The sequence below is a fragment of the Onychomys torridus genome, chromosome 15 (genome assembly GCF_903995425.1).
Source record: "Onychomys torridus chromosome 15, mOncTor1.1, whole genome shotgun sequence".
Taxonomy (NCBI): Eukaryota; Metazoa; Chordata; class Mammalia; order Rodentia; family Cricetidae; genus Onychomys; species Onychomys torridus.
Genome location: NC_050457.1, coordinates 42,695,649 through 42,710,484, shown reverse-complemented (window position 1 = coordinate 42,710,484; position 14,836 = coordinate 42,695,649). Strand labels below are relative to the sequence as shown.

General features: G+C 39.9%; 1 protein-coding gene across 3 annotated transcripts in view; it reads right to left on the bottom strand.

The window, feature by feature from the left end:
* Window positions 1–3,787: 3,787 nt before the first annotated feature.
* Paip1 (poly(A) binding protein interacting protein 1) overlaps window positions 3,788–14,836 on the bottom strand; it is a 28,213-nt gene continuing 17,164 nt past the window's right edge. For all 3 annotated transcript variants that reach the window (XM_036207444.1, XM_036207441.1, XM_036207442.1), the window contains exons 6-11: window positions 13,906–14,031; window positions 12,061–12,167; window positions 11,275–11,392; window positions 9,923–9,977; window positions 6,262–6,355; window positions 3,788–4,957 (exon numbers count right to left, since the gene is read on the bottom strand). In XM_036207444.1, the coding sequence (XP_036063337.1) occupies window positions 4,864–4,957; window positions 6,262–6,355; window positions 9,923–9,977; window positions 11,275–11,392; window positions 12,061–12,167; window positions 13,906–14,031 (594 nt within the window). In that variant the 3' untranslated portion in view covers window positions 3,788–4,863. The remainder of the gene's footprint in view (window positions 4,958–6,261; window positions 6,356–9,922; window positions 9,978–11,274; window positions 11,393–12,060; window positions 12,168–13,905; window positions 14,032–14,836) is intronic.

Here is a 14,836-nt window from a genome sequence, read left to right as displayed (position 1 = left end):
CTAGGGAGGAAGGAGGTCAGGAGCACTGGGGCGGGATCACTGTGGATGGAGCCAGACTTGAGGGAATTTTCTGATTCTAAAGTATTAAGAATATATCTAGACAACTATTTTCTGAAAGTTTTAGTAGGTATACTTGTTTAGTTCAAGAGCTTTAAGCAAAGATAGCATCAAGGGACTAGGAAAAACTCTAATTCAATTAACCATCATTTGAAAAAATTGATATGCAAATTATATTGATCCCAATATAAGACATTCTTGGGGCAGATAACATTTTATTTCTTAATGTCCTGTGACGGTGTGTTTTATACACTGCACAGCTGTTTTCCACCCCCTCCCTTCCCCCCTCCAATGTTTGAGACCTGACAAGAGATTTCCTGACTTTCTGAAAAATTCTGAATTACTGATGGAGAATGGATTGTGGGCAACAAGGATAGATGTGAAGAGCTCAGTAGGCTTCTGAACAAATGAGAGAAGATAACCCCTAGAATGGAGTTCCTCAGCACTAAGAGACAGCAGCTCCAGCTACTATTTAGATTATATTCTTTGGAATTACTAGACCTGGGACTTAAGAAAAAGTAAGACTCCAAGACTGCCCAAGTTTCTGGTTTGGGCAAGTGGGAATGTGGCAGAAATTATAAAGAATTTAGAGGCAGGCGGATCTCTGTGAGTTCGAGGCCAGCCTGGTCTACAGAGCGAGCTCGAGGAAAGGTGCAAAGCTACAGAGAGAAACCCTGTCTTGAAAAAATAAAACAAACAAAAACTAAACAGATCTTTTGCCGGGCAGTGTCGCACACCTTTTATCCCAGCACTTGGGAGGCAGAGCCAGGCGGATCTCTGTGAGTTCAAGGCCAGCCTGGGCTACAGAGGGAGTTCCAGGAGAGGCGCAAAGCTACACAGAAAAACCCTGTCTGGAACACCCCCCCCCCAAAAAAAAAAAAATTGGCTGGAATCAGGAGATACACACCTGGAGACCAATGGCTGTTACATGCTAATTTGTGGGGCATTTACCCACCAACCCCACAGCTCCCCAGAGTTTTCTTGAGTGTGAGCAGCAGGAAATATTAGATAGAAGGATTTATAATGCGGAGATAAACAGATAAAAAAATACAGGATAGCCTCGAGAGGGCCTGGAACCTTTTCCAACAGGCCCTGACTGTCTCTGCCCCAGTGTATTTATAGAGTTTCCAAGGAGTGGAGCAAAAGACTCCTCCCCCAGCACAGCCAAGTGCAGACCACCTCAGACACCTGCACTCAGGCCCGTGGTCCTAATCATCCTCTATGCAGACCTGCTGGGTAAAGCCACGAGGAACCCGAAAATGGGCTCCCACACTAATTGAAGATTTAAAAGAATGAAACAAAGAATGTGACATTAGAAAATTAAGAGACGGCTCATTGATTAAAAGCACAGGCTGCTCTTCTAGAGGACCAGAGTTCAATTCCCAGCACTCACTCACATAGTGTCTTAGGTGCCTAGATGTTTTTAATTTTGTTGTTAGTATTGCCAGAGAGAAAGTGGAAACAAACATCTGTTAGGTTTCATGAGGCAGGGGTCCGGGTCACTGATGATTTCCATAAGAATCACTGCGTACAGTAGGAAAGGAAACATAATGGCTCTGAAGAACAAACAGGAGGCAAGGAAGTGGGTACATATGGGCCACTTGAGACTGACGCTAGGACTCTGGTACAAGAAAAATTAGAGCGCCAGATTTTTTTTATTTGATAAGAATGGCATGGGAAACAGCTCATGAAAAAAACAAAGCCAGATTTAAAAAAAAAAAAAAAGAAACCCCATCAATTATTAAATGACAGAATTCATGAAAGAAGCAGGAACATCTAGAAGGATGTTTCCTGTAGAGGAAGAGAAAAGTGGATACAGATTTTTGTGTACCTTTGACTGAATGTTTTTCCTGTAAAGCAGCTAATTAGGCAATGAAAGGTTAGAGGAGGGATGAAGCAATTAGAAACGGACTGAGGGAACACAGCAGCCACTAGCTAAGTGACAGTGTCGATTCTGCATTCACAACGGCACCTGTCTACCAGAACCACGCCTTCTGGCTGCATGACTTCTGAATGCCATGTTGCACTTACAGGGTTCAGTTTTGCTAGACCAACATAACAGGGCAGCAGCACACATGAGCTGAAGTTATTCCCATCTGCCCAAGTCTAGTCAGACAACCAGGCTGAAGCCTGTTTGTTGGCAAAATTGGAAAGGTATTCTCCCCAAGGGAGTGCCATCTTTACTAAAATCTGAGTTCCTGATGAAAGAGTCTGAGGAAGTCCTAAGGGAAAGGAGACCAGTTTTGGGGAAGAGGCTGTTTGTGCAGCAACATAAGCAGATTTTGAGCAGTTTAGGAACTGGGTCTCCAGTCATAGACTAGCAGCAGCAGTTCCTGGGCAGTGCTGGGAACAGCAACGGTTCCACTCACGAGGTGAGTGTCACAATGGCACTCTAAAGCTGCTCTAAGATTGTTCGCTTGGCAGCTGGCCTGTGTGTGCCCCCCACCCTCAGGACCCGATAGGACAGGGGCTTTTTTTCCTTTTCGTTTCAGCTGACTTTCGGCCCTAACAGGTTTCCGTAATTCTACCAAACTTCTCCTCTCATTAAATATGGCCAAACCTCTTTTTTAATAAGGAAGAACAATCTACACTCATCTGTCCTCCCTGCAGGTAAGATTTAGTGGAATACCTACAGAATTACCCACCAAAGACCAGTCTGATTTTAAATTCTAGTGACCTCTTGTTGATAAGCTCTATGGTTCCCCCAAAGTACACGTTCTCCATCCATCACTATGACAAACCCAGTCTACTGAGATAAGAGTATGTTCTCACCTTCTAGCTAAGACTGAGCCAGAGTTGATAACCTTACTGCCTGGTTCAGACCAGTATTTGTTTTGTCGTCACAACTCAAGCTCCAGACTGACACTGACTGGCACCAGTGTCTATGCCCACTGGAAAGCACTGTATTCCTATTTCTACAAGACATCCATCTCTCTTCCTGGTGAAGACACGCATTCTACAAGACAATGTGACACAGGACCAACTCATTATATAGTCACAAATTTAGAACCAAGAAAGTAAAATAAATACTGCTGGCATGGCTTCTTAATGCAGCTTCTTCCTGTTTTGGTATGCCCATCTCAGAATCTAGCCAAAATGCTGTGAGAGGTCCAAGAAAAATGAGGAAGCCATCTGCAAAATGTCAATGTTCTTTCTGATCATCAACTCGGGTCTAGACCTAGCTTAAGTCCTCAGAGCCCCAAGATGGCTCCAATGATCACAGCCCCCAGCTGCTCAAGCTATCACCAGTCCACTGTTTTCACTTCTAAAGTGCTAGAACCGGCCTTAGGACTTCTGCATGCTAAGCAGATGAACTAGCACCAGACCCTGGGTAGGTTTTTATGCAGCATCTACAATGCATGTAGCTCTGTTGATCGTTACACCGAGTACAGTTAACTGGTGACAGGGAGGCTAGTGGTCAAATACTGCATGCTTACACAGTGACCAGTAGATGTCTAAAGTATGTGCAGCCCAGTTTTCTCTTGGTATCTGTCCTAATGTGCTGTAACTATCATGTTCCAAGACTGCAGGCTGTCCTTGTATGACAAATTCCAAAACATCCAACTCTAGAAATTAATGTATTTGTTAATTTCCCAGGTTCATTTGTTATTGAATTCACTTATTCTATTGGTACTGAATATCTACAATCTTTTAGTGATTTCTCTAACTTTTAAACCTTTATTTCATGTAAGCAAGCTTAACAAATTCTTTAAAATACCATTTCAAAAACTTAGAACAAAACTAGGTTTTATTTTCAAATTCTAATTTTAATCCGACTGAACACACAAGCAGAAGTGAGGAAACTGTGTAAGCAGACACAGATGTACCAAATGTGAAACAATGAGTTATTAACACAACTATTTACATGCATATTTACAAGCAACCCTTGATATTCAGTTTTAGTTAGTTGGAAAAAGATTTGACATTAGGTAAAAACATGACTTAAATAGGGCTGAGGTGGTACATTATAGTAAAAGTATTAGAAAAGTGATCTTCACGGTATATCAATTATAAAGCAGATGAAAACCTGAATGACAAATACCTAGTAAAATTCTCTAGTAAAAAGTCAATGCAACCCATGCTCTGAAATAAAAATGAGAATGCCATATAAGGAGAGCAGAGTAATGCTGTAGGATGGAGGTGATGAAGTTAGTCAGGTGAAACAAACAGAGCACATGACTAGAAGAAATCCTCAATCAAGTCTTGGCTCCTTAGCTGGTGTTCTAAACCCTACCCACCCCTCAATGACAGTTTAAAAGCCCTTGATATCAAATAGCATCTACATATGTAAGTAAGTTGTTTATATTCTCCAAGACTTGGGTGCTAAAGATTTTCATGATTGTGATTAGTATTTGAAACTCAATTTATAGAGAAACAAATGTTAAACTAAAATAAAAGCTGTAATAATCATATCTAAAAAAGGATGCTACATTTTTGCAGTAATATGTATTTCCAGGCTAAGACTTTTTACCTCAAGAAGTTGAACGATAAGCATCTAATCAGCTAGCAAAATTTTCTTTCAACGTTTCATTTATTTCAAAATCGATTTTATTGCAGCCAAAACAGTAGAATTAACTGTACATAATAAAACTATTATATATATATACACATTTTAAGTTACAGGGAATAAAGTTTATTTTGGCAGGTAGTGTTAAACAAAATTAAAGTTGCATACATTAGTAACATAACTCAACATCCTTAATTTGGTATAAGTCTGACAGTTTCTTGCTTTCCTGTGTTCTGCTAAATCATCATACCTAAACTTATAAAAACAAAAAACCAAAACTGACAGCCTCAAATTTAACTTTACTGTTTTCGCTTACGCTCTGATTCCAAACAAAACTTTTCATAAGCTTCTTCAATCTCTGGGTCCATTTCATCATCAATGTCATCCAAGTATCTGCAGAGGAAGCCAAAGATGATTCATGTAACTTTACTGTTTTCCAAATGTGGAAATGTCTGGAGATGTTAAGCTGCACTTTCCTAGACTCAATTCTGTTATAGTTTTAGATATGTGCACTTAAAAGTAAATAAAAGGCTTGACATATAAGTTTATACCTTATTAATAAACTTCAATTAGAACATGAAATGATTTCAGAAATGACATTTGCCTATGATTTTTTTTTATACCACCTGAAAAGTTTTGTCCTTCCAGGGGTAATGTCTAATTAACATTGAAAGTTATTTCTGCAAGGCTCTTCTCACAATGACAGGTCACTGTGCCAAATATCTGAAATCAGACTATATAGCAGGAAGCTACTTTTGAGATTATATAACCCAGATGGCCCTGTTCCCCAAGTTCCAGCAGTTTAGAATGACACAAGGCACTGCAGCATGGCGGCGCACTCTTGTAATCACAGCACTCCGAGGTGTTCATTGGAAGTCAGAGGACAACTTTGTGAAGTCAGTTTTCTACATCCACCTTTACATGGGGACTCCAGGAATCAAATGCAAGGCTTTCCAAGAAGTACTTCTGACAGCTGAGCCGTCTTGCTGGCCCCGAATGCCATTCTTTCATAATTTTTATTCTAGTTTAGTTATGCTCAAAACTTGGTCACAGAGCTTCTTAAAGAAGATGAGTACAAGGGGGTGAGGAGGATGGTTCAGAGTAAAGCAGTTGCTATGGAGTGTGCAGACCTGAGCTTAGCTCCCCAGTATGTATGTAAAAAGCTGGGTGTGGTGGCTAGTGACTGTAATCCCAGATCTGGGGGGCAGGTACAGGCATATTCCTATAGGTCAGCCAATCAAAGTGAAATCAGTTACCTCCACGTTTAGCAAGAGACCCTGACTCAAAATAATGTGGCCAGTGACTAAAGGGAACGAACACCTGACACCAACCTCTGGCTTCCATATGCATGCACACATGTACACAAAAACTCCTCTGGCTTCCATATGCATGCACACATGTACACAAAAACTCCTCTGGCTTCCACATGCATGCACACATGTACACAGGAACTCCTCTGGCTTCCATATGCATGCACACATGTACACAGGAACTCCTCTGGCTTCCATATGCATGCACACATGTACACAGGAACTCCTCTGGCTTCCATATGCATGCACACATGTACACAGGAACTCCTCTGGCTTCCATATGCATGCACACATGTACACAAAAACTCCTCTGGCTTCCACATGCACGCACACATGTACACAAGAATACAGACACAAAAAATATCAGTAGTGAAAAAGAGAACTTACGGGTCACCAGCCCCTGATAAATCTGTTCCATTTTCTTCATAATCTGGAAAAAAGTCCTCTCTTTCAAGTAACTCCTGATACTTCTCTTGGTAATCTACAAGACAACACATGAAAAAAATGAGCAGACAGTCTTATAAAATGAGCAGTTCTTGTCCCTATAGCCTCTTAATGACTTTAAGAAGACCAATGTTTAAATAGTAAAAATTACATAACATGCTTTCATAAAATTTATATTATATTCGGCTTGCTCATTTCCTTGCATGCTCACAAATCTTAAAATATTTATACACACTATCGTTTTTAAATGTAAATATATTCCACAGTTGGTTACTGAAGATTGAACCCCAGGGTCTCCCATATACAGTGGGCAAATACTCTACAACTGAACTAATAACCCCAAAATCTCTTAACTTTTTGTTTGAGAGAGGGTTTCTATAGCTCTGGCTGTCCTGGAACTCCCTATGTAGACCAGGCAGGCCTTGAACTCAGATACTCCAGCCTTCACCTCCCAATTGCTGGTGTTAAAGGTGTGTGCCACCACACCAGGTTCTTTTTACTTTTTATAGGTTTTGGTTACTAGTGTGTGTGTGTTGTGTTTGAGACAGGGTCTCTTTATGTGGCCCTGGCTGCTGTGGAATATCCTATGCCAACCAGGCCAGCCTCAAACTTAACAGATTCTCCTACCTCTATCTCCAAGCACTGAGATCAAAGGTGTGTGCCACCATACCTAGCTTAATTTTTATCTTGAACCACGATCTTACTACATTGCCCAGGCTTGTGTTGAAAGCCTCCTGACTCTACCTCCAGAGTAGCTAGGATTATAGGCCTGCACCACACCAGGCTAATCTTCATTCCTGTTTTGAAAGGTTATTATATGTCTGGGTTAGGGCCAAGCTTTTCCAAGACTGTATATAAAACTCTAATTCAATATCAGAGACTGGTGTCATTCTAATTTTGACAGGTTAGAGAGAATTTAATCATAAAAATTTCCTGCTGTAAGTACTTGACCTAAGATATTCTTTTTTTTTTTTTCCTTCGAGACAGGGTTTCCCTGTGTAGCTTTGCGCCTTTTTCCTGGAGCTCACTTGGTAGCCCAGGCTGGCCTCCAACTCACAGAGATCCACCTGCCTCTGCCTCCCGAGTGCTGGGATTAAACGTGTGCACCACCACTGCCCGGCGACCTAAGATATTCTTCTAAATGTATCTATGCAGGCCATATCAGGGAATTCCAGATCATGCACATACACCACAGCTTGGAGGCTCAGACGGTGCTGGTTTCAGTCGTCAAGGGGCTTGGCATTTAAAAACACACAGAACGTTCAAAGACAAAGCCCTAGGTCTGTGTAGAAGAGGAAGATAGAACTCATGCTCTATATACCTATCTCTCATCCTTCATAAACATCTAAGGGTTGACATCTTAAAAGGATGGACCTGGAAAAGCAAATAAAACACCTCAGTGGCAAACAAAGGTTAATTATACTTTTGAGTATGGAATGAGGTCAGGCACTCTGGAGAAACCATTTACCCAGAGTTTGTAACAGATTTGACCTCGAATTTCTACTCTCCACATTTAAAAAGAAAAAAGGCAACCCCCCACGAAGAAAAACAAAACAAAAAGAACCAAAAACCATCCAACCGTTTCCAAGTTAGTGATATACCTGTGGCTCCCGGCAAAAGCAAATCTAAAATTTTGGGGAGAGGTTCCTGCAACCAAGGGACAAGAGGTTCTTAATCAAGAAAAACCAAGGGTAAAATCACTACCACATTCATTCTGAAGCAGGTAATAATTCAAATGGTTTAAGAAAACAAAATGTATGGAGACAGCAAAAAAGCTGAGTAAATTGTTATCCAAAGATTTCTGGGAAAAGGTCAAATGGATAGTCTTGGTGCAATTTTTACTCTTTTGCAATTTTGAAATAATTTCTGAATAAAGGTTTAAGAAAGACAAAAATGAGCTTGCAATAATATTTTGACACCGAAGTAATTGTCTTTTTTTTCTTTCTTTCCTTTTTTTTGGTTTTTTGAGACAGGGTTTCTCTGTGTAGTTTTGGTGCCTGTCCTGGATCTCACTCTGTAGACCAGGCTGGCCTCAAACTCACAGACATCCGCCTGGCTCTCAGATTAAGATCTGTCTTACCAGAGATAAGAGACAGCATGACTTACATAGGAATATTTAAGAATGGGTTATTGGTATATAAAGACAAATATTTGAACAAAGAATCCACATGAATGAATAGTATTCAGTATACCATAGGCGGCTTATTAAAATTAAGAGAGGAAAAATAAGTTAATATTTGCTGAGACAATACAGTGAAAAATACTTAATATCTACTATATTTCTATGTAAAAATTAGGTAGGTAAATTAAGGCTTAAATAGGAAAAACAGCAAAGTATGACTTTTAGAAAATAAAATGTAATTAAGTAAAAATCAGCACAAACAAGACTGATAAATTAAAACTCAAAGCATGTATATGAAGATAAACAAAATGGAAAGACAGTCACATAGCACAAAGGGACAAACCCTTAACTGACCAAGATCACCTTTTTCTACTTTGTAAGGAACCACAAATCAGTAAGACAAATGACCCAGGACAGATATGGTGGAAAAACCACCAATAAGCAATTTTCAAAGGAAAAAGAAAAAAAGATGCACACACAGGAAGAAATTCAGTGTTCTTTGTCATGAAAAGAGCTACATAGAATTTCATACAGTTGGGCTGCCAAGAATAAAGAACAGCAGCCGTCTAAGCTGCGGGTGGGACACTGAAGACCATCACCCCTGGAAAGCAATCTGGTAGAACTGGCTAGGTGAAGCTGAGGATGCTCTCCCCATAATTTAGTTCTACTTCCTCACCCGAAAGAGACACGCCTGTGCCAGATGCACGTAACAGCCGATGTTGTTATCCAGAGGAAAGGCTGGAAAAATCCCAATGGTAGCTGGCTGTAGTCTGTACAAAATGGGAAGACTTTCTCTCACTTAGTCTACAGTCCCACCTGTAACAATTTCTGCCATATATAGAATTTTCTATATAGAATTCTTTACTGGAAGGTATGCAGAGATTTGGATTTTAATTAGCTCTGAATCACAGACACTAGCGCAATCTGTAATTCTTAGTAACTGTAATAACATCAATATAAGCTGCTGCCTATGCAGTCCACTAAAATCACCTTTGTCTTCTATCCTAATCATCTGAAAATTTAAGAATAAAACAAACACTAAGTAGTACAAAAAAAAAAAAAAAAATAACTGCACCTAATTGTGGGAGGAAGTCTGACTAGTAAAGTAACAAGACACTAAAATAAATTACTTGGAATGGTCCCAAGTAATCAACTTAAATACAACATATAACAAATTGTAACCCTACAATTTTATAATATATGAAACTCTCTGGGTGGTGGTGGTGGTGCATGCCTTTAATCCTAGCACCCAGGAGGCAGAGGCAGGCAGAGCTCTGAGTTTGAGGCCAGCCTGGGCTACACAGTGAGTTCCAGTACAGCTAGAGTTGTTAGACAGAGAAAACCCTGTCTTGAAAGAAAAACAAAAACAAAAACCCACCCTCCTCCTCAAAAAAAGAAAAAGCCATACTTTAAACTGTCAAAGAGTGGGTTTATGTAATTTACTACTTTAAAAAAAAGGGGGAAGTGACCGAGACAACATACCTGGGTCAGCTGCAGTGAAAGGAACACCATCAGATGTGTAGAACGTTGGTTCATTCTAGGACAAATCAAATGATAAAGCAGGAACTCATTTTGAAGTACACTAGACTAGTATGGCTGACCAATCACCTGCAGTAAGTCCTGTACACAAATAAGCACCCCAGCTTCCTAATAGCCCTCCAGTCTACTGGGAATGCAGACAGCTTTTAGGTTTCCATTTGGTCATCTCCCCTCTATAGCTCTAGACCCTGTTGTCAAGTGTTTGGTCTATCCCTGGCTGAACTGTGACTGAATGCTGACTTGGCTTGTAGTTTAGTTTTCTTATTATTCTGTCATTTTTAAGAAGCTTACAAGATTGGGGTTGAGCATTCCTCTGTAGCTTCTTTACATTTGGTGAAGTCAGAAGCTACAGGGCATCCTGGCCTTTTTTATTTACTACTGCATGCACATAACATCTGAGATGTAGGAATTTGGCTATAATGCTGACTTAGACATCATCACTCGTTGACAATTGATGGTCTTGATTTAGCCTCCTCTTCATTAGAGGGCCTTCTCTTTCTTTTGCATGGCCTGCTGGCTCCTATGCCAATAAAAATTTTTAATTGGCACTGGATTATGAGAATAGCTTTATATAATTCAAGCAATGTCCAAAACCACGTGGTCGTTTGAACAAGAAGAGCCCCCATGGGCTCGTATACTTGAATACTTAGTCTGTAGTTGGTGGAACTGTTTGGGAAGGATTAGGAGGTGTGGCCTTGCTGGAGGAAGTGTATAGTCGAAGTTTTTTTTTTTTTTGTCCCACCCGATCTGCAGCTGTTCAGACCCAAGTAAACATACAGAAACTTATATTACTTTTAAACTATGGCCATGGCAGGCTTCCTGCTAGGTAGCTCTTATATCTTAAATTAACCCATTTCTATTAATCTATGTCTTGCTAGCTACATGTTCTGTGGCTTTACCTGCATCCCATTTCTTGCTGCTCTGTGGGCAGCTGGCTGGCATTTCCTCTCTGCCTTTCTCCTTCCGCCTCTCTAGTTAGAATGTCCCCACTAACCCTATTCTGTCTCACCACTGGCCAAACAGCTTTATTTATCAACCAGTCAGAGCAACACATATTCACAACATACAGAACAATATCGCCCATCAGAAGTGTGTCACTGGAGGCAGGACGTGAGGAGCTCCCAGCTGTTCCTATCTGCTCTGCTCCACCATCATAGGCTCTAACCTTCTGTAACTGCAGGCCCAACTAAAGGCTTTCTTTTTTAAGGTGCCTTGGTCATGGTATTTTACTACAACTATAGAAAAGTAACTAAGACAAAGCATTAAGTGAAACTTAAAATGTAAAGACAGCATACCATAAAGTAGTTAGGGTCATTTTCAGGGGTAGCTTCTCTGTATGTTGAAGTTGCATGGACCCTGCCCCAGTTACTTGATCGAAGTTCTACAAGCTTCAGGAGCATCTGTTTTACATCTCTGCAGACAAAAATAGGAAACAAATTACTACGCATCCACTGCCCAAGTGCTTTCAGGCTCCAAAGTATTTCCAGCGAGGCTCCATTTACTCAACTGAACATAGACACCTGATGTTTTAAATTTCTAGACATTTTCAATGAAATAATTCACTGTATTATTTTCACTTTTAAAAAACAAGCTTGAAACTGAGCTTGGTGGCACACACCTTTGAACCTAGCACTTGGGATTTAAGTTTGAGACCAGCCTGGTCAATACTGAGTTAAAAGCCAGCCAGAGCTACATTGTGAGACTGTCTTAAAACAAAACAAAACAAAACAAAAACCTTGAAATCTGTTCCACTTAAAGTGGACTATACATATGGTCATCAATTACACTGGTCTCTTACATTACTTACATTACATTATGGTAGAGTTCACTACACAAACAGTGGGTCCATGTTTAAAGTCTAAATCATTTTCTTTCTTAATAGATTCATCATATCTTACCACAAAGAAAATTTTAAGTTTTCAACTTTAAGTATAGTAGGAGCAAAACTTAGTAGTGAGAAGCCATAGGCAAAAAAATACTGGGTTGATCCATAATCTTAATTACTTTGATGAAGTACACGATTTAAAAACCTGGAAGAAAAAAAGAGATACAAGCCTGAGATCTAAGGCTTATTTTCCTACCTGCTGCAGTTTGCATCTAGGACAACATTTTCAATTCTCTGAATTATTTCTTCCATGTCAGTTTTTCCCTTTTCCTTCCAAGTATCTTCTAAAACTGACCCTGTCAACTAAAAGCACACATGTCAGTAAAAATCAGGAAAGCAACATAGAGGAGAGATTTTTAAAAAGGTATTAGCAAAAGCTGGTGGACCTCTTTTTTAAAACAAGAGCAACTAAATGGTTAGATATTTTCAATTATTCTCTGCCTTCTGCCCATACCGGGGACTTCTATACCATCTCTGCTTTTGACTAATAAGAAAATAAAGCTATATGGTTTCACATCCATAATTACATTATATTCTCTATGTGATTAGGATTGGCTATTAATTTTTAAAAGATTTATTTATTACGTATACAGTGTTCTGCCTACATGTATGCCTGCAGGCCAAAAGAGGTGCCAGATCTCATTATAGATGGTTGTGAGCCACCATGTGGTTGCTGAGAATTGAACTCAGGACCTCTGGAAGAAAAACTAGTGCTCTTAACTACTGAGCCATCTCTCCAGCTTGGCTATTAAATTTTAATGAATGTTTCTCTTTAAAAAATAATCAAAAGCCAGATATGGTGGTATATTCCTTTAATACCAGAACCTGGGAGGCAGAGACAGGCAGATCTCTGTGAGTTTGAGGCCAGCCTGGTCTACATAGCAAGTTCCAAGACAGCCAGATCTACATTGTGACACCTTCTCAAAACACACAGCATACATACACATATATTCAATTTGTGCATGTGTGTTTTGAATTAAAAAAAAAAATCTCCAAGAAAAACATTAAAGGGGCTGGAAAGCTAGCTCACCCCGTAGTTAGTTGTGCAAATGTGATGACTTTAGTTCAAGCCCCTAAAACAAGCTGATGTGGTGGTGCACACCTGTAATCCCAGAATTCCTACAGTGGGGTGGGAGGTAAAAGCAGGACTATCACCCAGAAGCTCATCAGCCAGGTAGCCTCGAGCATGAAGCCCAGCAGCTGCCTCAACAAAGCGGAAGGTGAGAACCAACTCCCAAAGTCATGTGCTCTGCACCATGCATGTGTGCCTGCACCATGCATGTGTGCCTATGTGTACAAATACGTGTACATGAACACACACATGCAGAAACAGAGTATGTGGAATGTTTAAAAAGAAAGAAATTAAGGACATGAACAGGCCATTCACAAAAACAAATGGCCAATGAGCATGAAGGAATGCTTAAACTGACTACTCATCAGGTAACTTCAAATTATAGAGAGGATTTTTTTATTCATGACAACAGCAAACCCAAACTGATACTACTTTTCCCTGAAAGATGTGGAGAGGTATACTCATTCATAACTAGGAAGAGTATACCGTAGCTCATGAAACTTGGGTATTATCTGTCAACATACAATACCTCTGTTCATCGACCCTCTGAATCTGTTCAAAAATGTAATTTTCAGAAGCACCCATGAAGACATAATGAAAGACTGCCCACAGCACTCCAGTAGACAAATGGGAAATGGCCCAATGTGCATTCAAGTAATAGATGAACACTGTATTTGATACAGTAGGACACTAAGAAGTTACTCAATACAGAGCTAAATTCCTCGGGAGTGATTAGGAATGTCTGTCCATCTGGGAGGCAAAAGATAAAAAAGCTAAAATAGACTAAGAACTTTTTGTAAGGGCACACAAACATAGAAAGAAAAGCACATTTACAAATGGGCTGGGACGAAAGATGTCCCACAACCAACAAGGTAGAAAGAAAACCCCTCAAGTTGTCTTTTAGTGCATGTGTGCACATGCACACACAATAAATGTAAAAAAACAATTTTTTTTTAAAGAAAAACCAACCTTTAGCAATTTTACTGCACAAATTAAGTTGTCATCCATAGGATTAGAGAACAGAGCATTCAGTAGTTCCCGAAGACCAACCTGAAGAATATCTGCTCTTGTAACCTGCCCATTTGTTCCTTTGATCTTCAGGAGAAAAAACAGTAAACAACAATACTCAAATGTGGTACAGACATAGATAGCCTATGAAGACGTTGTAAATCTAAGTCTTTCCGTTAAATATAAAAACCACAGGAACACAGTTCATCAAACTTCATCAAACTAACTGTAATTGTTCTCTCTACAGAAGACCTCCAATAAAACTGTAGATTACAGGCAAAATTTAATTCTTCATTATACTTAAAGCATCATAGAAATATACGACCACTTCAATACTGCTACCTCACTAAACATTCTGTAATTCAAGCCACCATTAAAAAAATTGGTATTTTAAGATTTTTTATGGGGTAGCACACACCTTTAATCCCAGCACTCAGGAGGAAGGGGCAAGCGATCTCTACTGAGTTCAAGGCCAGCCTTGTCTACAGATCAAGTTCCAGGACAGCCAAGGCTACACAGAGAAACCCTGTCTCAAAACTGAAACAAACAAACTGAAAAAAGGAACATACTAAGACTTAAAGTTCATCATGATTAATCCTATGGTTAAAATAATCCAGCCCTGAAGCTGAGTGTGGTGGCTCAGGCTTATAATCCTAGCACAGGGGAGACTAAGGCAGGAGGAAGGTTACAAGTGTGAGGCAGCCTGGTTGAGAGTTAGCTTCCTGAGAGCCTAAGGGCTTTTAAAAGCTTACTGATCATTTTGTAACATCCTGCTCATGAGCAGAACAAATGCTATCAATGTTCCATTCAAATATAACAGGTAGGAAAGGATCTGCTTTCTCTCCTCTCCCTCATAGTGTTTAACTGTGACGGGGCCTCACTGCGCAGGACG